Source organism: Momordica charantia (assembly GCF_013281855.1).
Source record: "Momordica charantia cultivar OHB3-1 chromosome 1 unlocalized genomic scaffold, Mcharantia_2.0 BLBB01000001.1, whole genome shotgun sequence".
Taxonomy (NCBI): Eukaryota; Viridiplantae; Streptophyta; class Magnoliopsida; order Cucurbitales; family Cucurbitaceae; genus Momordica; species Momordica charantia.
The window spans coordinates 12,497,564-12,517,039 of NW_028275157.1; the positions used below are offsets into that span (position 1 = coordinate 12,497,564).

Consider the following 19,476-nt stretch of genomic DNA (forward strand, 5'->3'; position numbering starts at 1 on the left):
GATGGACGAGTAATTTATAGGAGCGCCTGCCACAAAACTATCCATTCTCACAACAAAGTTCAAGCTTAAGATTCCCTTGCATCCTTTTCTTACAAGAAATGAATGCATCGGAGGGAGGGTCGAATTCAACACACAAATAGAAAGACCTCAAGAAACTTAAGTCAGACAAATTTACAACTCAAACAATGAGATTAGATTTAAAACATCACTTAATCCAATTTAACTAACGAGCGTCTCTCTCAATGTACACTCGTTATTATTCAAACAGGACTTCGTTACGAAAAATAAAAGAAGTTATGAATGTAGGACGCGAGATGATGCTTGTTCTAACTTTCTTTCAAAAGGAAAATTTTATGGGATGACAGAGACTAGAGAGTATTTATGATGAACTAAAATGGGAAATAATAGACTAAATAAAAATTTTGAAAAAGAAAAATGGGATTGAATTCAACCAGTGCTACCAGACAGATCACCAGAAATAGCACTTCCATAGGAAGCAGAACCTGTTTGGGAAGAAGTAGCTCCTCGAGCTTTCTGAATTTGACGTATTCTGAAGAAATCCCTAGGCAATGGCTGACTTTGGACTGTTGTACTTTCATCATCATCTTGTCCTATCAACCAATCAACAAACATCCCGTCGAGTTATGATTTTGTCGACAAGAAAAAATAATTATGTAAAGATAATTGTGATTCTTTGCAGTCCTTATCATCAACCGTTAACTAAATGATGACGTGACATATCCTGGAGATCTAAAAAGGAGTGAAAAGTTAAACAAAAGTATGGTGACACGATCTACAAACAGTTGGACTTGATACATTACTTCAAATAGATGAGTGTTATATACCAATCAATTTTTTTTCCAACTGGTTACACTTTCTGCCACGCTCATACAAATCAGTCAATATTAATTCAATAATCATGTCATGTCATATTTTAAAGTTAAGGATGTAAGTGAAACTTTCTGGGTTTTCTGAGTTTAAAGTTGAAGGACTAAATTTCTAATTTAATTTCAAATATGTGAGCGTGAAAGCTGGAATCCAAGGGGCATGTTGCTGATGCATGAAATTAGACATGAACCAATGGAAGGCACAATAAATAGAGAGAATAGAGGAAAAACATACTGTCGTAATCTTTTCTCTTCCCTGATTGTCTATCTCTGGTATGCTTTAGAGAGGAATTTGAAAATGCGTGAGACTTGCTTGAACCAGAAAGGTCACTAGTGGTAGTGGTAGCAACAGGACCAGCCGAAACTTGTGCTGGTGTTGCCCCTGATTTGATGGATGGAATTGTAGGTATGTCACTCTCGAGACAAACCGATAGTACAACATCGACGTCTGGGGTCGGACCTGAAAATTTCATAAGAAGGAAACCAACCTCCCATTAACCACCATGTGTAATGAAAAGAATGAAGAGAACAACAAAGCATGGAAGTATGAGAGAAATTGTACAAAAGGAATAATTTCTATTCACTAAAATGAGAACTGTTTACATATATTTATTGAAAAATAAATAACCGACGTTAATCCACTAATTAACCACTGCCCTTCAAATTCTCTCTAACTAACATCACTAACTAAGCCTACGAGCTCTCCCCAACTTACACCCACTCCACTACATAATTAACTACTACCTATGAAATTAACCACCAACATAACTCCTAACAGAGTGAACTCTTGCTCGAATTTAATATTTACAATCAGATGACAGTAACAACAAAGGAAATCAAATAATCTTGAAACATATAATTGCCTTCAATATAAGACATAAAAAAGGTTACCATCAACAGCGGGTAAGTTTGCAAGAAATGCTATTAATGCAGCTGGTGTTGCTTTTAATATTTCGTCAAATACATTAGTTGGTCCTCCACTCACAACAGAAACAGAATTTGGCAAGGTGGTTGGATTAGCAGGAAGTCCAGCAGCTGTTGCAGTTGGAAGAATTCCAGTCACCACCAAATGAAAAGCAAGTTCAGTAATATCAAATAAAATAATCAATTGGTATATAAAAAGTCTGGACACAAAATTATCTATTTTGTAGCAGGATAGTCATTCATAAAAATTTTCATTTTTTCTTGTAAGTCTGCCCCAGTATTTCAGTGAATATTATTCCACCACATATCTAATATGTTTAATCAACCAACATTTTCTTTAGTCCAACTTCAAAAAGTTCCTCCGTCTTACAAAGTCAAACCTCTGGTCAGGCATACGACTAAGTGAATTTTACTAATTTTATCCAATGGTATCACCAAACTAAATAATACCTGAATCTGACTAGTGACTTCTATTCGCCACACTGCCAAGTATTTAATTTTGGCCATCTTCACTCATCTTTCTCATTTTTCCTCGTAAGGAAAAATAATCCATTCTTACAAAACTATGAATGAGCAGGGAACCAGTATTCCAAGCTCATGGCACAAAGTATTAAAAGAAACCGTAAAAAAGAGATGTCTAATAGAAATCATTAGGGAGGATAAAATGACTAGATGATATTTAAATTTGATTTCTGAGATTTGAAAGTTCGACTTATTTATTGCAATACAAAATATTTAGATACAATGTAATATTTATAAAAATAAAATGATTGATAAGAAAATTAATAAATCATCAGACTCTGAAAATATGATACACCAATAAGACTGTCGTATAGGATAGATTACATAAGAACATGATATGATCCAAATTGCTTAACTTGCAGGATAAAATTCTGGAGTTTCGTAAGTACCTAATTTTTGGCTTGGGTCATAAATCACCATCTGAGAGGTGTCTGGATATACGACCTTTGTAGATGGAATTGAATGGAGACCTGCAGAACCAGTATCTGAGCCAAATAGGAGAGAGCTTACCCAGCAGAAACAGATATGACCAAAATGTTTTAACAAGACAAGAACAATAGAATTACCTAAAAAACCAGGTCCACTAGGCAGAACAGATTTTTCTGAGTTCTTATTTATGTTCTTAGCGAGCCACTGAAATAGTGGAAGTAGCAACAGTCATATAAAAACCCTTACAAGTAACAAATTAAAGATTCAACATGCACTGCCCCTTATTTCAAGTTCAAATAAAAATGTACTTACAAAATACACAACAGAAGATGGAACAAAAATGGCCAAAGGCATCTATAACAAATCGTGTACAAACTCCAAAGATTAAAATTAAGATTACCTCTTGTCTGGACAAATTATCCAGATCACTAGATGAGCATGGCCAGAGATCCATAAAACTATACCGGGATACAACATCTTGTAATGTACCTTCCAATGTTGATGCTCCATCATCACCCATTTGAGAAAGAGCCTCCTTTCTTCTTTTTTCAACCTAAACAAGGCTACAAACAATGAAAAGGTGGAGGAGAACATTGTGCATTGTCCATCTGGGACTGATGATGAAATAAATAAACAAATTTCCTCTTACAAAGTCTGGTGCTGACTAAAATTGATCACAAATGAAATTCAAAATACAGTTCACCTTCAGAGGTTGTAAATGCTTAAATCATTGTTGCCATTGCCCTTAAAAGAAATACTTTCCTCAAGACATCAATACTTAAAATGTTAGTGCCTGTTCTTTGTTTTCTTTTCAAGTAAACCCTATGGAAAGTTATATTCTCTTTGAAAATAATTTCTAAACAGAGATGCATATTTTGTCATGTAATCCAAGTGCCAGTTTCACTTGTAAATCTTTCTTTCCAATTCTATACAACGACTGTTTAGATATGAGATTCAATTCTTGTAATACAAGATGATGAAAAGGATCCCCTCTAAAATGTAGGCTTCTGTTCGAATTTTAGCAATGAATAGGTTAAATTCGTGATAGGCTGCAAAGGAGAAAGATGTTTAATCCTTGTTCCCCTTCTTGGTGTGTTCTAATTACTGCAATAGGTGGTACAAGTCGTGGGAAGAGGTGTGGGAGGTTCTTAGATTTAATACCTCTTCATGGGCTTCAATTACTAAACTATTTTGTAATTATCAATTAGGTTTTATTATTATTTTGGATTGGAGTCCGTTTGTCAGTTCGGACTCTTTTGATTGGCTGGTTTTTGTACGCTCTTGTAGTTTCTTTCATTAACATGAAAGCATGGCTTCTCATCAAAAATTACTATGGTAGGTTGTTTATAGAGAAGAAAGTTCTTTTATTCCCCTTCTTGTGGTAGGGATAAGGATAACTAATCAATGAATTATTTGTTCCCTCATTTCTCTGAATGGAACTAAAGAAAAGGAAAGAAAAAATAAAAAGGGTCATCAAGAGGCGAGGGAGAGGCTTACCCCCTTTTGTAGAGTGGGTTCACATACCCACCCTTCAAAAGGGGATCTTAAAATCCTTCATGAGAGAGTTCTCGCCCTTCTGACAGGAGCCAGAAGTCTTTTCATACAATAAATTACTTAAATGTTTACACAGAGGAGAGAAGATGGCAAGGAACTGAAACATGATATTCCATTAAAAAATAGAGCCGAATATCAACATATGAAGTATGAACCAACTAATTGAAAACCATGGGATGTGTAGGGCTTGAATTTCCAACTTGCAAATGACCTTAAGTTCAAGGGATGTTTTTTCTATGCAGCCAAATAAAAAACAATGCATGTGGTTACATTGACTTGTATAATTGGACGGATTCAAGAATAAGCTCACTGTGAAGGAATGAACTAGTAAAAAGAATTAGTACCTTCAGCATGCTAGCAAGGTCTCCATAAGTTTGCTCAAAATGGGTGAACTGTTTCCAAACCTGTAGACGAGGACGTCCAGAACAACTTAAAAACCAAACCCCCAAAAGGAAAGGCAATTAATGATGCAAATCCATTACGAATATTAAACATGAAATAATTAACAAAAATACTGTATAAGAGAGAAAAAGGAATGTCATAATTCGTATGAAATTTTCAAATTCACCCATGAAATAGCAACGCAAAAAGGAGACTAGAAATTGAAAATAATTACAAACATTTGAGGTCTTTCCAAAGGAGAGTGTGTTTTTGGGACTAACCACTATCAAGGTGCATGAACCAGCGATATAAAATTAAGACTAGAAAAACAACTTAAGGCATGTTGGTGTGTATAGCATCGTATACGAACTCTAAGTATTTTCAGTGGTATTCAAATCCACAAGTCCAGTTAAGGCAGGTTAATGTGTATATGCAAAGTTAGGACTCTGCATCAGATATAAATTCTTCCGCTTTCCAGTGGTATTCAAGTCAACAAGTCCAGCAACAGTAACAGACTGCAAGTGTCGATGAAGCAACTTAAATCCAACCCTACGTCACACACATACATATCATGATATCAAAACATATAGAATAGAACCAATTGGGAATTCTAAACCAAAGTTGATATGCACCACACAATTTGATGCAGAACGACATGTCAAAAGGTTAATGAACCATTATGTGTTTGGCCAACGAAACAGGGAGGTTAAGTAAAGAAAAATAAAATTTTATGAAGTAATAAAAAAATCATTAACGTGTTTTCTTATTCAAATGAATCAGTATCTCACTGGAAGAGAAACAAGGAAACTTAAATCCATCGTTGTTCATATAAAATTACTATACAGAACGGAAGGACAAGCACTATGCACTTTGTCAAGGGTAAAAGATCGTTCTTTAGTGCTGTGGAAACTAGCAAGCTATCAGAAGTAGAAGTAAATTAATAAAATAGAATTTCAGCTACCTCAGTTGATTCCTCTAGCGGCAACGTGCTTAAAGCACGCTCAAATAAAGCCCGAATGTTTCTGTCATCATTCAAGCGAGCAAGGAAATCTGCATATCTGTAAAATTACACATAATATAAGTTGGCTTTATTTTTTTTCATAAGACATAAAATAGTTATGTCCTTGAACAGGCTACAGGGCCAAAAAACTCTTCTGTCAAGCCGCAAACAAGATAAAGAGGATATTACAAAAATTCTGGTTCTTGGAAGCCGGTGGAGAGCCACCAAGTTAAGCTCTCCCACAGCATCAATATCTCTCCTATTCTTTCTTTCTTCCCTTTTTCTTTTAAAGCGCAAGGCTTAAGCAAAAAAAAAATGAGGGTATATCTTATAGGCATGCGATAGAAAAATATAAACAAAATTTTATATATGAAAAATATAATATTGTGAATTAAGAAAAAATTATGACATCAGAGCTGCGTAAGAGATTGTTTAGAGCTTTTCTAAAAGATTTTTTGGAGATATGAGGGGTTTTCAAGGATATCTCTTAATTTATTTATTCAAAAAATAATGAAATGGTGAGGCGCCCTCCTGAAATTTTTTTGGAGCACGCTTTTTAGAGCGCCGACTATCATATCAAAGATATCCTACTTCTAAGCTTCCAAAATACTAAAAGAATCAAACAGATAACATACCACCAAAGAGTGACCTTAGCTTAATTGAAGGGGTAAAGGGTGGTCTAAAAAATGTACTGGAACTCTCAAGAGTTACACATAGATAGCAGTTAACTGATTGAAATTCTATATACACAGTGTATGGACGTAGTGACAGTCCACAGTTTCTTTTTTCTTTTTTTCTTTTTTTTTTAAATCAGAAATGGGAAAACTCACTCAAGAATGTATGTGGGCTCATTCATAAACCGCTTCATTCCATCTTCAAAAACATTGTGTGCCATCTGCAGCATCATTTAAGATGAGTAACGAAGATGACTAGGGTTTTTCTTTATTAGCCAAATACACCACGTCTTTAATTGATCATGGTTATAGGAGGAGCAAGATAATTTGATTTATCCAAAGCATGGACGAGCAGAGCATTAAGAGCATATAATCCATATTGACCTCACATGAAAATAGAAGCAACTACATTGTTTTAATCATCAATGGCAAGGTTAAAGGTGTAAGAAGACCATTCAGTTCCTTTTCTTAAGGATAAAGAGCACATAAGTGATCAGATCTAGAATTGCATTGCCAAAGTGGAAAGAGAGAGACCTTGGGATCCTTGTCAAGACAAAAGGCCATCATGGCATAAGCAACATAAACATGATACGTGCAATTTGGGGATTTGCGAGCATCCAAGAAGTGTTTGCGAGCAGCCTCAACTCCTTCGTTTCTCCTAAGAAAACGGATAAACTGCATCACAAACCACCATCGTTACATCCTTCCCAAAGAATTTTCTATAGCAAGGCAGACACAATGCATATTTTGTATAGCAAAACCATACAACCAAAGATTTCTAGGAGATGAAATTGAAATAAATCAATTTCTTTCCCCTTTTTGCTAGTGACAAGACATCAGGACCTTTTTAGAATCCTCATTTAATCATAAAGTTACCCCACCCCAGCCAAAAATTGACACATTATATTACCAGTATATTTGCTAATTTTGAGAGAATAAGACTATTGTGCTATATTCAAATATGTGCAACTAGGTATACTTATATAGAAGAAAGACGTATAACAAAATAGGGAAAAAATAAAGAGAATATTGACCAAATATTAACAACTAATAATTATACATAAGTATTCATAAATATTAGGAATTCCAACCATCTTCATACAAACTATCTAAGCTGAAACTCTTTCCCTCAGAACCCAAAAAATTCACCATCCAGATAGCTTTAGACTTCCATAGACCATGAAAACAGGATATTCAATATGATTTCCCAAATAACCATGGATCTAAATCCTTATAACCTTTTAATAGTTTCTGATCAATTGTGAGCCAACTATTTTTTCAGAGACAAGCATGTATGTGGAATAAATAACGTAAGCTAAAATGTCAAACTCACTTGAATATGTGCCAGGGCAGTCGCATTAATACCATCACTCAAAAGGCTTTCATATATCTTCTTTGCAGACTACAATAAGGAATTAGAGTCAAATGAATGGGCAACCCAAATATACATTACTGTTCAGGGAAATCAAGATTTCATGCCTGAAGTGTTCCGCGAGATTCCTCTAGCTCTGCGTAAGCATATTTTAGCATATCTGAGTCTGCATATAGAAATAAGAGAAAAGGTGATTAGATGAGGAAAAAAGAAGACACTGAAACTAGGTGTATAAATTACAAGAACCAAAATGTTTGTGCTACTTGAGACAAATCTGTTAAGCAAATATTATGTGTGCCTCAAGTGTTGATTAGTTGAGTCACTGTAGATGTAGAGAAGAAGACAAGAAGGCTAGAAACTAAAATACATGCTTGAAAAGAATTATCGTGATATAAGTGAGAACCAAGTCGTTTACTAAATAATAAACAAGATACCATTGAAGAAAGATATCTACAGAAAAGAAAAGGTACTAAATTACCAGGGAGAGCATTCAAAGCTCGCTGAAATACTTTAATTGCAGCTTCTATTGATCCATTATTTGCATGCCACGTAGCATAATCGTACCATACATCAGGATAATGATACAGGTACATAAGACACTAAAAATATCCAAGTAGAATGAAGAAACCACTCGTTAAAACCTTATCAGAAAATGGTTGTCAAGATTAATACATTTCTAAAGAGTACAACTAACATCGAACAAAAAGCAGCTTATGCAAGAAGCAAATAAAGTGCTTATCCTAACTAGGTTTGATCGTTGTGTTTCCTTTTTTCTCTTTTTTTCTCTTTTTTTGTTTGACATCAGATATTTCCAAAAACCTCTAACTAAGACTTGCTCAACTAACCTATCCCTCCCTCTCTCATTGACAGTGCTCATACCAGTCCTCCTTAGTTAACTATTGATCTTGTCAATCTTCCAAATCTGATTGATATTAGTCATGAAGCAGAAATTAATTTTAAGAGGATAAAATGGATACATACTGAAGTTATTGATCATTTAACTTCAACAAACAAGAAATATGCTATGGCTTGGAAGCTAAGAAAGCATGGCAGACTTAAATAATTCACTGAAGAAGTAGCCATGGCCCACGATACATTTATGACAATATATTTTTTTGCCAATACACATAATTAACACAAGCATATGGTGATAGGACCTTGTCGTATTCGTTACAAAAGTTGGACCCATGCTTATGTCATCGAACTATCCTCAGGTCTCCACATTTTCAATGTGTTCGACATATCAAATCTGGCTGACTAACCTCCCAATGAATAGTAGTAGTAACATCAGCTTGAGGTTCAATTTATTTTTCGGGAAGCGGATGTTGATGAAGCCATTTAATGTACTTAAATACAGTAACTTAAAGAGACGTGTTATTAAGCATAAAAACGTGGTAGCTATTACAAATAGCATGGCCCCTTTTATATGGGTTATCCTGCTAATTTACATGTACAGAATTACCCTCAAGTTAACCATAGGAAAAGGTAACTCTTAAACTACTAAGTCTGATAAATCTTTTGATACAACTACACAACGGTAATTGTAGAAAAGATTGTAAGAGTTATATAGGAATATATTCTACATCCGTAAACAAACAAAGATTCACTGATATTGAAATATATTCAACCTTCTCTTAACCTAATCTAATCCAACCCACCCCATCCTCAAATCATGTTACTAAAAAGTAAACTCCACTTAAGGTTGACACAAGTCTCACTGCTTCAGTTTGCTGCTACATGAGGATGATAATGTATAAATTATAAATCATCAATAAACGAGTGTCCTTAATAACCCATAAAAGACACGCAACCCCCCTGTGCATATTAATAATTTTAAATCTACCTGCTCATATGTGAATATAATCCGTTTGTTGGATGATGCGCTGTCTATCCTCTGGGGATTTCCTCTGAAATTAGATCACATAAAATTAAAATTAGTTTAAAGACCAGAATATAATTTCAATGCAAATGATAAACAACAATAACAGAAGATTCATTTTACACACAAAAATGATAATTTGTCTATTCAAGTTAATATTTACAGCCAAAAGTACGAGAAGGCGCTCAAATGCGGGTATCATCAGACAGGAATAAATAAATAAATAAATAATAAAACAAAAAAAAACTAGAAGTCAACGAGTTCGGGTAGATGATGCTGTAGTTAAAATGCTAATGCAAAACAAAAGGCCTTCTTCCTTCTTCTTGTCTGGACTCCAGTTTCATTGTAACATGAGATAACACAATAGTAAAGGAGATACCAAACGTCAACTATGTTCTGTATATGTCAAGAGATACCCAAAAGTTTATTATTCCATAGTAACAAATGTGGAAACATATTTAATAATCAATTTTCCAGGAGGACCATCAAGGCAATCAATCATCATCAAAAACGTTAAAAACATAAACTAGGAGAATGAGAATATAGGATGCATGTCTCAAACGACACAAATAATCGAGTGACACCAATCATTTTCAGTCCAGACCAAAGAAACAAACACCTAAGGCAGAAATTCTTACTTCTCGAACGCTATTAGCCTCTTCCATGACATCCATTGCAGCTCTTCCTGTGAGATCAAAATTTAAATACCTGGAGAACTTCAGTGCTCATGTGTTGGACGCTTCGATATAGCCTTACCAGAGTATATCACATATTTGCAAAGATGAAAGCAAAGCAGTGCATTTAACATGAAATCACCCAGCCAATGATCACAATCGACAAAATGAATCTACCACACATTTGTAATTCCCTGGAGGGGCATATCTAAGATCTAACAATCAAACATGATAGGTTCCATTCATTTAGCTTGTAAAAAATTCAATGTAAAAGAAGGGCGAACATAAGGAGATTCCAAAACAAATGAAAATATGCAGAGATCTAGAAAAGGCTTCATTCAATTACTCTTTGAAAGCATAATTAGAAAATAAGATTTTAAGCAAAAATAATAATGACAATAACTGAGATCGATTGGTGTGAATACATAAACTTAATATCCACATCAACTTTGACCTTAGTTCTTAATTTACCAAAAAACACAATTGACAACATGTAGAAAATATAATATCCAATGTAAACAACCATTTGGTGAGAATCTCATGACACTCAATTTCACACTATTGTATAATAACAAGATAAAAAGAGCAAGAGACGGGAAAACCCCCAAAAACAAAGAAGACATAGTTGCAGCTTCCTTTAACATGCAATCACGTGTACCAGTCACATGCTTGAACAACAGAAACATATGGCCACCAATCATATATCATAAGAAGGAAAAGTAATTGCCTTTGGAGAGCCAGTTGGTGGTACAGCAAGTATGTTACAATCAATCTCATCAACATACTTCTTCCTCTCCCTATAGACAGCCCGAGCACTGTTAAATTTTGGTTGATATTCAGATATTAGTCCCTTCGCCTGCTCCAGAAAATAACGTCAATTGCGTTTACTGTGGAAAGAAAATTTATGTATACACACACAGCACACAAAATATAGGTAGTTTTTCATTCATCTGGAACATAAGACCATAAATCTAACATATAAATGCACTTGCAGCTAAGATCAACAGAAAAAATCATGATTGAGACAAAAGATGAAGGTGACTTGCCAGTTGACGGCTGACAGAATTCTCAAAATTTTCATAATCCCTCCACAGTTGCTCAATGTGATGGGTAGGAGTAATAATAGCTTTCTGGTAGACCTTCCTCACTGCAGTCATACGTTGCGACTCCTCCTGTGAGCTTAGAGCCTATACAATCACACAAACTGGACAGAAATTATCTATAATATTAACAAACCACCAAACTCATTATTAAAAGTTGATAAGAAATGTATGATATAAAAGCTCTACAAACCGGCAGTGACTTTAAAAAGGCAATGTATTCCATCCATACAGGGCCAGATGCTATGTCAACACCTAGTAGCATATGCAATAGTTACCATTAGATACTCTGAGTAATCACTAATCACTAATCAATGTCCTAATGTAAGCAGCATGATCGCACCTATTGTTGACTTGACACCGTCATTCTATTAGATAAATATCAATGAAGCCTAAGACAAATCTAAAAGCATAAATGTGAAACAAAGAGCTGAAAAAATAAAGTAAAAGTTTTGGAAAGAAAAAACTCTTATAGAAGATCACCAAGATAGCTGAGCATAAAATCAAAAGCTTTTCTAGTTTCCTCCTGGCCTTCCATCCCTTTCCTTTCATTGACCTTCTTGATGAATCGGATGTAGCAACGCCTAGATAACAAAAGTAAGAAGCAGAAGCAAATTCTTCCATTTAGCTACCTGAAAGGAAGCTGAGAGAGTCAAAAGGTCTTCTCATTAAAAAGGTCATGCATCGTCTTTTTCCTTGTTCTTTATTTTCTCCTTTTAGCATCTTGTCTTTTTTCCTTGTTTTTTTCCTTTTTTTTTTTGTTTTTCTTTTCGCTCCTTTGGGAGTTTGTATCTCTAAACTTGTTTGATTACTTTCATTCATCAATGAAAATTTTGTGTCTCGTTTTTTTTTATATCCGTGAGTGTCCGGCGCATTCGTGTCTTTTTAAAAAAATAAAATAAAAAGGCCATGCAGAAAAGAGCACCAAAGATTAACTCAATAAAAAATGATAATAATCTGAATCATGCATATGTACTTTTTTTACTGGTTCAATACTTGGAACAAAACAGGCAACTTAAACCCACTGTTATAAACAATTAAAGAAATCAGCATAGTTACTTCTGATATGTAACTATATAACATGTCATCCAAAATCAATATTTTTTAATTAACTAAAAAGCATATATGCCAATATATTAACCATTAATCAGACCCACTACCCGGGACAATTAGTTCCTCCAAATAAAAAATGACACAACCAGTTCCAACTAGGCCTTTAAGTTGATCTTAAGTTATAATTTATAGGACTTATATTCATGTTTTTCTGTGTTTTGAAGGTTTTCTTTCAACACTGAGGTGTAATTTTTCATTCCATCAATGAAAAATTATGTTTCTTTAAAAAGAAATAAAGAAGAAGGATAAGAATAAATACAGCTGGAGATGACAAATCATCCCAAACAAAGCCACTAGATTACACAAAGAAATTAATATATATATATATAAAGAGGAGAGAGGGGACTTCCAATTGGCATTAATCAAAAAAGGGTCATAGTTACATGAGTTTTTGGAGAAAAGCTCCATAAGGGAACTTTAAATTCGATCATCTCCCAAATCTCCTCACTTCTAGATTTCTACTGACAAAGTTTATGGTTATTTCCCATCCACACTTCTCATATTGTAGCTTTAACAGCATAATCCCACAAAACCATGAGCTTGAAGAGATGACCACAAGAGAGGTCGTCAATACACTGCTGGATGTATTTTGGGAAGCACCAACATAAGCTAACTGAAGCAGAGTTCCAAAGGATTGGAGAGACCCTGCCAGTGGTGGAAACTTCCAAGCTTCTTCTACACATGATAAGATAGCTAGGAGATAGGAGATGCTAATCCTTCCCATTTTTTATGATCCAAATACAAATTTTGATTCACTTACAATCGCCTTGCATCATGATGAAAAGATTAGTATTGAGAAAGGTGTCTCTATTAGTTAGAAACCAGAAGAGATTGCAAGACTGGGCTTTGGAATTGTCCAAAACTCACTCCATTCTGTCAAGTCACTGGTCGGGCTTATAATTTTATAATAACCATCTCAAGATTTTGATTTGCTAAACATGGTAATCAATTTAGACAACAATGCACCATCCTCCATACCATAGGAACATGAGATTCATCAGCTAATAAGTAATAACTAATAGGTGAAACAAGGATTATACCAAAGAGGAATGTGAAGACAGTTCAATAAACACCGGCTAAATATCTGTTTTGTAGCATCGTCATTATTTATAACCATGTGTGCCTCCACGTATTGCTTCCAATATTTAGCCTGAAGAAATTGTTAGTAAATATATATAATCAAAAAATATATAAAGCTACATTCAACTAAAAAGAAAAAACTACTTTTCCATGTGTGTGAGTGAGACAAGTAGATGAGTAACTAACAGATTAGGTGATCAAGTAGGAAAACTTCTACTCATAGCCATATGCGAAGAACATGAACCACGATATTGGAAGATATATACATCCTCAATAACAGGAAAATCATGAAATTTTCATTAATATGACAAAATACTCACCTCTCCAGTTCAAGGTTAAAGTAGACAGGCAATGTAACAGTAAAATCAACAGTGTTCCATGATTCTATCCACATCCTAAAGTCTTGAAGGATTTTTAGCAACTACAACCTCTTTGAAGGACAACATACTAAACAATTTCTATTTGCGAGGAAACATTATCTGTCGTCTATCATCCTATGGTGAGAGTGGCTAGGCTGGAGAAGAGTAATTAGTTGGTGTATTTCCTTCCTGCTACATGGCATTCTTTGTCTATGTCCTCAAATTATTTCCCTTTCCAAAATCAAGCAGTTGCAAATCTTTATTATAATGGATCTTATTTTGCACTCAGAGGAAGAGGATATCCAACCTTGCCCCACAGCGTTGTGTACACCTTCCTGGGTTTCTAAACTAATTGTTCTGATAGAAGCAACATTAATCATTTGGTATTGTTCTAAGTTACATTTAATGACATTAAAATTGATTAAATGTAACATCTAAACTCTCAATACTTAGTTTCCTTACATTTTCAAAGGAACAAAATGTCGAAAGAATTATCATCTTATGGTAAAAATAAAAGAGGTTGATGTAATTACTAACCCATTAGTTTTATTAGTTATTAGTTAAAGGCTGAAGTTAGTTGGTTAGCTGTTTTTAGTTAGTTGGTTGGCTGTTATTAGTTAGTTCTTGTTAAATGTCTTTAGCCCTCTTCTATAAAAGGGGCTGCTGTCTTCATTTGTTAGTAATTTTTTCAATCAATAAAATTCTCTCTCATTTGGTTTACACCAAATTGGTATCAGAGCATCCCGATTTTCTGGGTTGTATGGCGGAAAAGAAGTCGATCAACATTGGTGACTCTTCTCTCGTCAAAAAAGAACTGGAGCAAGCCTCCATTCTCTCGCCACGATCATCAACCGCACGCTTGCTGTCGGTTGAAGGAAAGGTGAAAACCATCCAGCAGGATGTCGGCGAGATTAAACAAATTTTGGAGATCATCCATGACAAGCTCGAAGCAATGAGAGTACAGCAAGCTACGGTTAGAACTCCTCAAAATTCTGCAAGATTGGATCAAGAAATGTGGATGGAGGATCAAAGGACTAATTACCTGCCGGAGAGGTACTATACACCAAGAAGAGTCCAAGAAGTCAATCGGAGACCAAGAAACCTCTAAGAACAGCACCTTGTGCAGCCTAGAAGGTATCAAGATTATGTTCTTGAACCAAGAATGCTCCAAGAATCGAGAGCTGTCCGGCAAGACTTCAACCAAAATCTTGGAGTTTGTACGCCAAGAAGGTACCAAGAAGGTTCAAGCAACAATGTTGGAGTTTGTACAAATTTTAACAAATTAGTTTCATACAAGACCGAGGTATTTTGCCACCAAACTCCAAACAACAGCCATGAAATTTTTCTTTCTTCTTTTCCAAAACTCCCAACTGGACAAAAAAACCCAAGTGATACCTTAACCAAGATGGAAAGATTTCGCCACCAAAAGAGTGGAGACACTTCAAATGATTTCATAAGACCAACAAAAATTTCAGAGGATGCAAGAGGTAACTCAATTTTGCCTCAAGTTGATGCCTTCAATGTTGATTTCAAAAATTCTGGAATCCAAAACTCTTCTCAGATTGAGGCAATTGAACAAGAGGATGAGTTTTTTCTTAAGTTTGAAAATTATTTCGAGGAGGAAGATGAGGTTGATAAAGAATTGATAGGAAGATATGATGATTCTACTTTTTCTTTGGCTACATTGTTCTTTGAAGTTGAAATGCAAGAAGTTAACCGGCACAATTCCTTAATTTCTCAAAAAGGCTTACAAATTGAACAAGAAAATGAGAAGGAGAAAGATGAGGAACAAACTACAAAGTTTTTCCACCATGATAGACCTCAAGAAAGCAAAAACAATGGGTTCTGGGTTCAAGATTCTGATTTTTCCAGCAAAGAAGAAGAATTTTGCTGTGGATTTGTAGATTATTTCGATGATAGTGAAGATGATTCTCATAGGAGTGCAAAGATTGAAGGAGATGAAAGAAGCTTGAAGCAAGAATATACCACAAAGTCTTTCCTTCACAGAAGACTTCAAAAATGTAGACATGAGAAGGTGTATTTTTGTTTGGATGAGTTAAAAAGGGCATTTTCAATTGGAGTATTTTTGAACCACAAGAAAAGGCAAAATTCCATTTTAAAGATTGTTCACAACCTTCTAACTCCACTGCATTTAAACTCGAGGACGAGTTTTCTTTTAAGAGGGAAGGAAACTGATGTAATTACTAACCCATTAGTTTTATTAGTTATTAGTTAAAGGCTGAAGTTAGTTGGTTAGCTGTTTTTAGTTAGTTGGTTGGCTGTTATTAGTTAGTTCTTGTTAAATGTCTTTAGCCCTCTTCTATAAAAGGGGTTGCTGTCTTCATTTGTTAGTAGTTTTTTCGATCAATAAAATTCTCTCTCATTTGGTTTACACCAGAGGTGCTAACCAGCATTGGCTAAGCACGTGAAGTAGTTATTCTATTTCTGCTCACAAGCCCGATAATAGGCAAGGTTCAAATTTCAAAATGCAGCTATTCTAAGCGAAGTAGATTTATAAAAATGTTGAAATACATAAAGAAACTCACAGCAGTGGGATACACCGTCAGCAGTTGCTCATATAATGGTGTCGCCTCCAATATTGGCAAGCGCTAACAGCAAATAATTGGATTCAGTGTTAAATCAAAGAGGAAACTCAAATTTAAACCTGATTGAATGGGAAGTAGATGAGATGCAATGTGAAATCTAGTAATAATATCACACCTGAGCGTCATTAGCAACTTTTTCGGCCACTTCAACATTGTACTTCAAATTATCCAAAAGTTTATTACTGGCTGATTTATCCTGAACATGGAAGTTACATGAATAAATAGGTTGAACACACAATATGCCACACTGAGAGACAAAAGGAAGAGGAAATCCTTGTCCTTCTTCCTTTAAGAAAAAATTACTGAAGGCATCGATCCAACAACCAATCATTAGTTAACCATGAGTATTGGATGTAGTGGTACTGGATCTTAATCTAAGTGGTCATGGATTTTAGCACCACCAATTAAGAACAGTTTATTAAGAAAGAAAAACATTACGTTGATATAGTTCAGAGAAGTACAAAAGATGGGAAATTAGGAAAATATATCCCAAGGTAAAACTACCCCAATTGGCATTAATTATAAAGAGAATTAGAGAGGGAAGACCAAATTAAACTTAGCCGAATCAAAGGAACTCTAGGCCTTAATCATATTTTCTCAAAAGCGAAATGACTGTACCCCTGTAAAATGAATCATTTTCTAATGTAGTTGGGTTTTGCTCTAAGACTACTCTTAGTTTACCTTGAGACTCTTGATTCATGAAATTTTGTTGTCCAATCATGAAAAATTAGGACTCTATACAATAAATATTAGACCAAGTTTACAACTACAATTCAATTGTATTAATACTAAGCAGAATGAATTTGTGAGACCCACGATCATAAATATGTATGTTAGGCGGGGTAGAAATGGGAATTCCCCCACTCGTGATTAGTTGTAGGTATTGTTAGTAGGGGGGTTTATACTCTGGAACCTTGTGTATGACAGGGTAGGCTTTGTTTTGTGTATGACAGGCGAACTTGGGAGAAAATACTTCTCTCGGTGGAGGGGGATTTCATTTTGCGTTTGTACTCTGTATAGGCTACTCTTTGCTATTCAATATCAATCTCATAAGGGTGATACCTTACAGAATTACAACAAACTTATTACTAGGATGAACCTTCTTAGTCTACAATGGTCACAAAATCTCAACCGTCCTGTTCTCTCCCACCAACAATCAGAATCTCACTACCTCCTAGCTCTACTCACATAATCTCAACTTCCTTTCTATACTCACGCATACATTACTTCCATGTGTTAAAGTGCCAAGTTACCTTTGTCCACCTAACTAACCATTCAATCATCACCCAAACGCCCTTTCTTTCTTCTGACATACTGGGGGCTTATCACGAGTTCTCTCTTGGTTCAGCGTTGGACCCTGTGAGGTTAATTTGTATCAGCATCATGTCTTCAACTAAATTACTACAAAGTTTCCTGCTCCTTGTTATCTACACCAAAAGTCTTCTCATTCACCACCTTGTTACAGTCCCCTACACACCAAACACCTTCACTGGTATAGGCTTTTTACTTGACCCTAAAAATCATATTACTCTACAAAGACATGAGAAACTGTAGCCCCTCTCCCTTGTCGGTTTTAAGGGGATTGAGATAATATGAAATAGAGGTACACAGTGGGGAACTCCACCTATGGCTGGCTGGAACTATTGACCCATCTTCCCATTCAAACAACTATTTTACTCCCTTACAGCATGTTGTCATCCTTTCAATCCTTTAGTTTCTGAACATTCTATTCACAAAAAAAATCTCACAATATAGTGAAACGTTTTCTGGGATGAGGTGGGGTATGGGGGGTGATGAATCATACATACCTTCGATTCAGTTCCATCCGATGCCATAATGAAGAGGATGCAAGAAAGTAGAGTTGTGACGGTCTAAGTTATATTGGTCTGCTTAGCTGAACAAGAAGAGCAAAAATAAGTAGCAATCCAATAAGCTAAAACAACAAAACCCATTCTGAAATTAACTCTTTTTTCTCTCCCTAATTGATGAATACTCTAACATGGCTTCCTTTTAGCAATATTATCAGCTCTCTAGAGGTAACAGAGTATTCTAACCACACTAATCACTTCCAACTGCCAAAATTCGAGCTGCACATAGCATTTAATTCCAGTCGAAACCAAACCCAACCCGAACAACAGCAATTCAACTCGCGATAAATTTCAATTCATTCAGCTAATTGAACACAGCACAAGAACTATATGCGTACGTATAAATCCGCAGAAATTAAAATAGTAATGCTGAATTAGCCTCCAAAGCTTGCAAAATACGTAGCAAACCTGGGAGCTGGAGCGAAAACAGGTTTAGTCCACCGTGAAGAGAGTAAGAAAACATGGAGGGAAGCGAAATCCCCAATAATGGGAAGAAGGGTATGATTTCGGCCGCCAATTTGAATTTTATTATAGATTATGATCGAATTAATCTCAACAAAAATAGAGAATAGAAGGAAAAAGATTATTGAGTTTGCGGTTTCTTTAGGTTCAGTGAAATGAGGAGTTACGCTCAAACTCCGGTACACCACATAAAAAAAAAAACATTAAAAAAAATATGATAAAATATATATTTGGTCCTGAAGTTTTAAGACTTCGTTTTTTTTTCCCCAAAACTTAAAAAACAGATAATTATATTTAGTTTCAATTCGAAATTGAGTTAAATTGTCTCTTATCTGTTAGTTAACCTAACGCTCGACCTATATTAACTGTGACATTATCATTCCATTAACTCAACTAATGATCAATTCAACTTAGGAACTAATTGAAAACAAACTCAAATATTAAAGATCAATTAGAAATCATACCCAAACATCAGGATCAATTAAAAACTAAAGAGACAATACCTTGGATGATCTGTTTTAGAAATTTATTTTCACAAATGGTTTAAAGTTTTCCAAGTTTTCCAATTTTCACACTTTTAGATTTCTGGATT

General features: G+C 35.0%; 1 protein-coding gene across 3 annotated transcripts; it reads right to left on the reverse strand.

Annotated features, from left to right (window-relative positions):
* Window positions 1-170: 170 nt before the first annotated feature.
* Window positions 171-19,056, reverse strand: CSTF77 (Tetratricopeptide repeat (TPR)-like superfamily protein). Of its 3 annotated transcripts, none has more exons than XM_022298775.2 (24): window positions 18,831-19,056; window positions 18,363-18,448; window positions 16,670-16,750; window positions 16,495-16,557; window positions 13,550-13,659; window positions 11,880-11,980; window positions 11,590-11,651; window positions 11,343-11,483; window positions 11,024-11,152; window positions 10,261-10,307; window positions 9,587-9,650; window positions 8,222-8,342; window positions 7,851-7,909; window positions 7,705-7,773; window positions 6,906-7,046; window positions 6,528-6,592; window positions 5,659-5,755; window positions 4,661-4,720; window positions 3,163-3,315; window positions 2,900-2,966; window positions 2,723-2,803; window positions 1,779-1,922; window positions 1,123-1,347; window positions 171-611 (listed from the first exon to the last, which is right to left on the reverse strand). In XM_022298775.2, exons 2-24 carry the CDS (start codon window positions 18,387-18,389, stop codon window positions 448-450), a joined length of 2,271 nt encoding a protein of 756 aa, XP_022154467.1. In that variant the 5' UTR covers window positions 18,390-18,448; window positions 18,831-19,056; the 3' UTR covers window positions 171-447. The 3 variants fall into 3 exon arrangements, with proteins under 3 accessions (XP_022154467.1, XP_022154466.1, XP_087975313.1); XM_022298774.2 differs by having other exon boundaries at window positions 2,723-2,818; window positions 18,831-19,055; XM_088119187.1 differs by lacking the exons at window positions 11,880-11,980; window positions 13,550-13,659; window positions 16,495-16,557; ... (1 more) ...; window positions 18,363-18,448; window positions 18,831-19,056 and adding an exon at window positions 11,740-11,865 and having other exon boundaries at window positions 2,723-2,818.
* Between the last annotated feature and the right edge of the window lie 420 nt (window positions 19,057-19,476).

Excerpts from the sequence above, each read along its gene's own strand:
- CSTF77 (XM_022298774.2), bottom strand. The coding sequence starts at position 18,389 with ATGGCATCGGATGGAACTGAATCGAAG. Across the intron at positions 1,923-2,722 it reads TGACCCAAGCCAAAAATTAG|CTGCTGGACTTCCTGCTAAT; the intron begins GTACTTACGAAA and ends CAACTGCAACAG. Across the intron at positions 1,348-1,778 it reads AAACTTACCCGCTGTTGATG|GTCCGACCCCAGACGTCGAT; the intron begins GTAACCTTTTTT and ends TGAAATTTTCAG.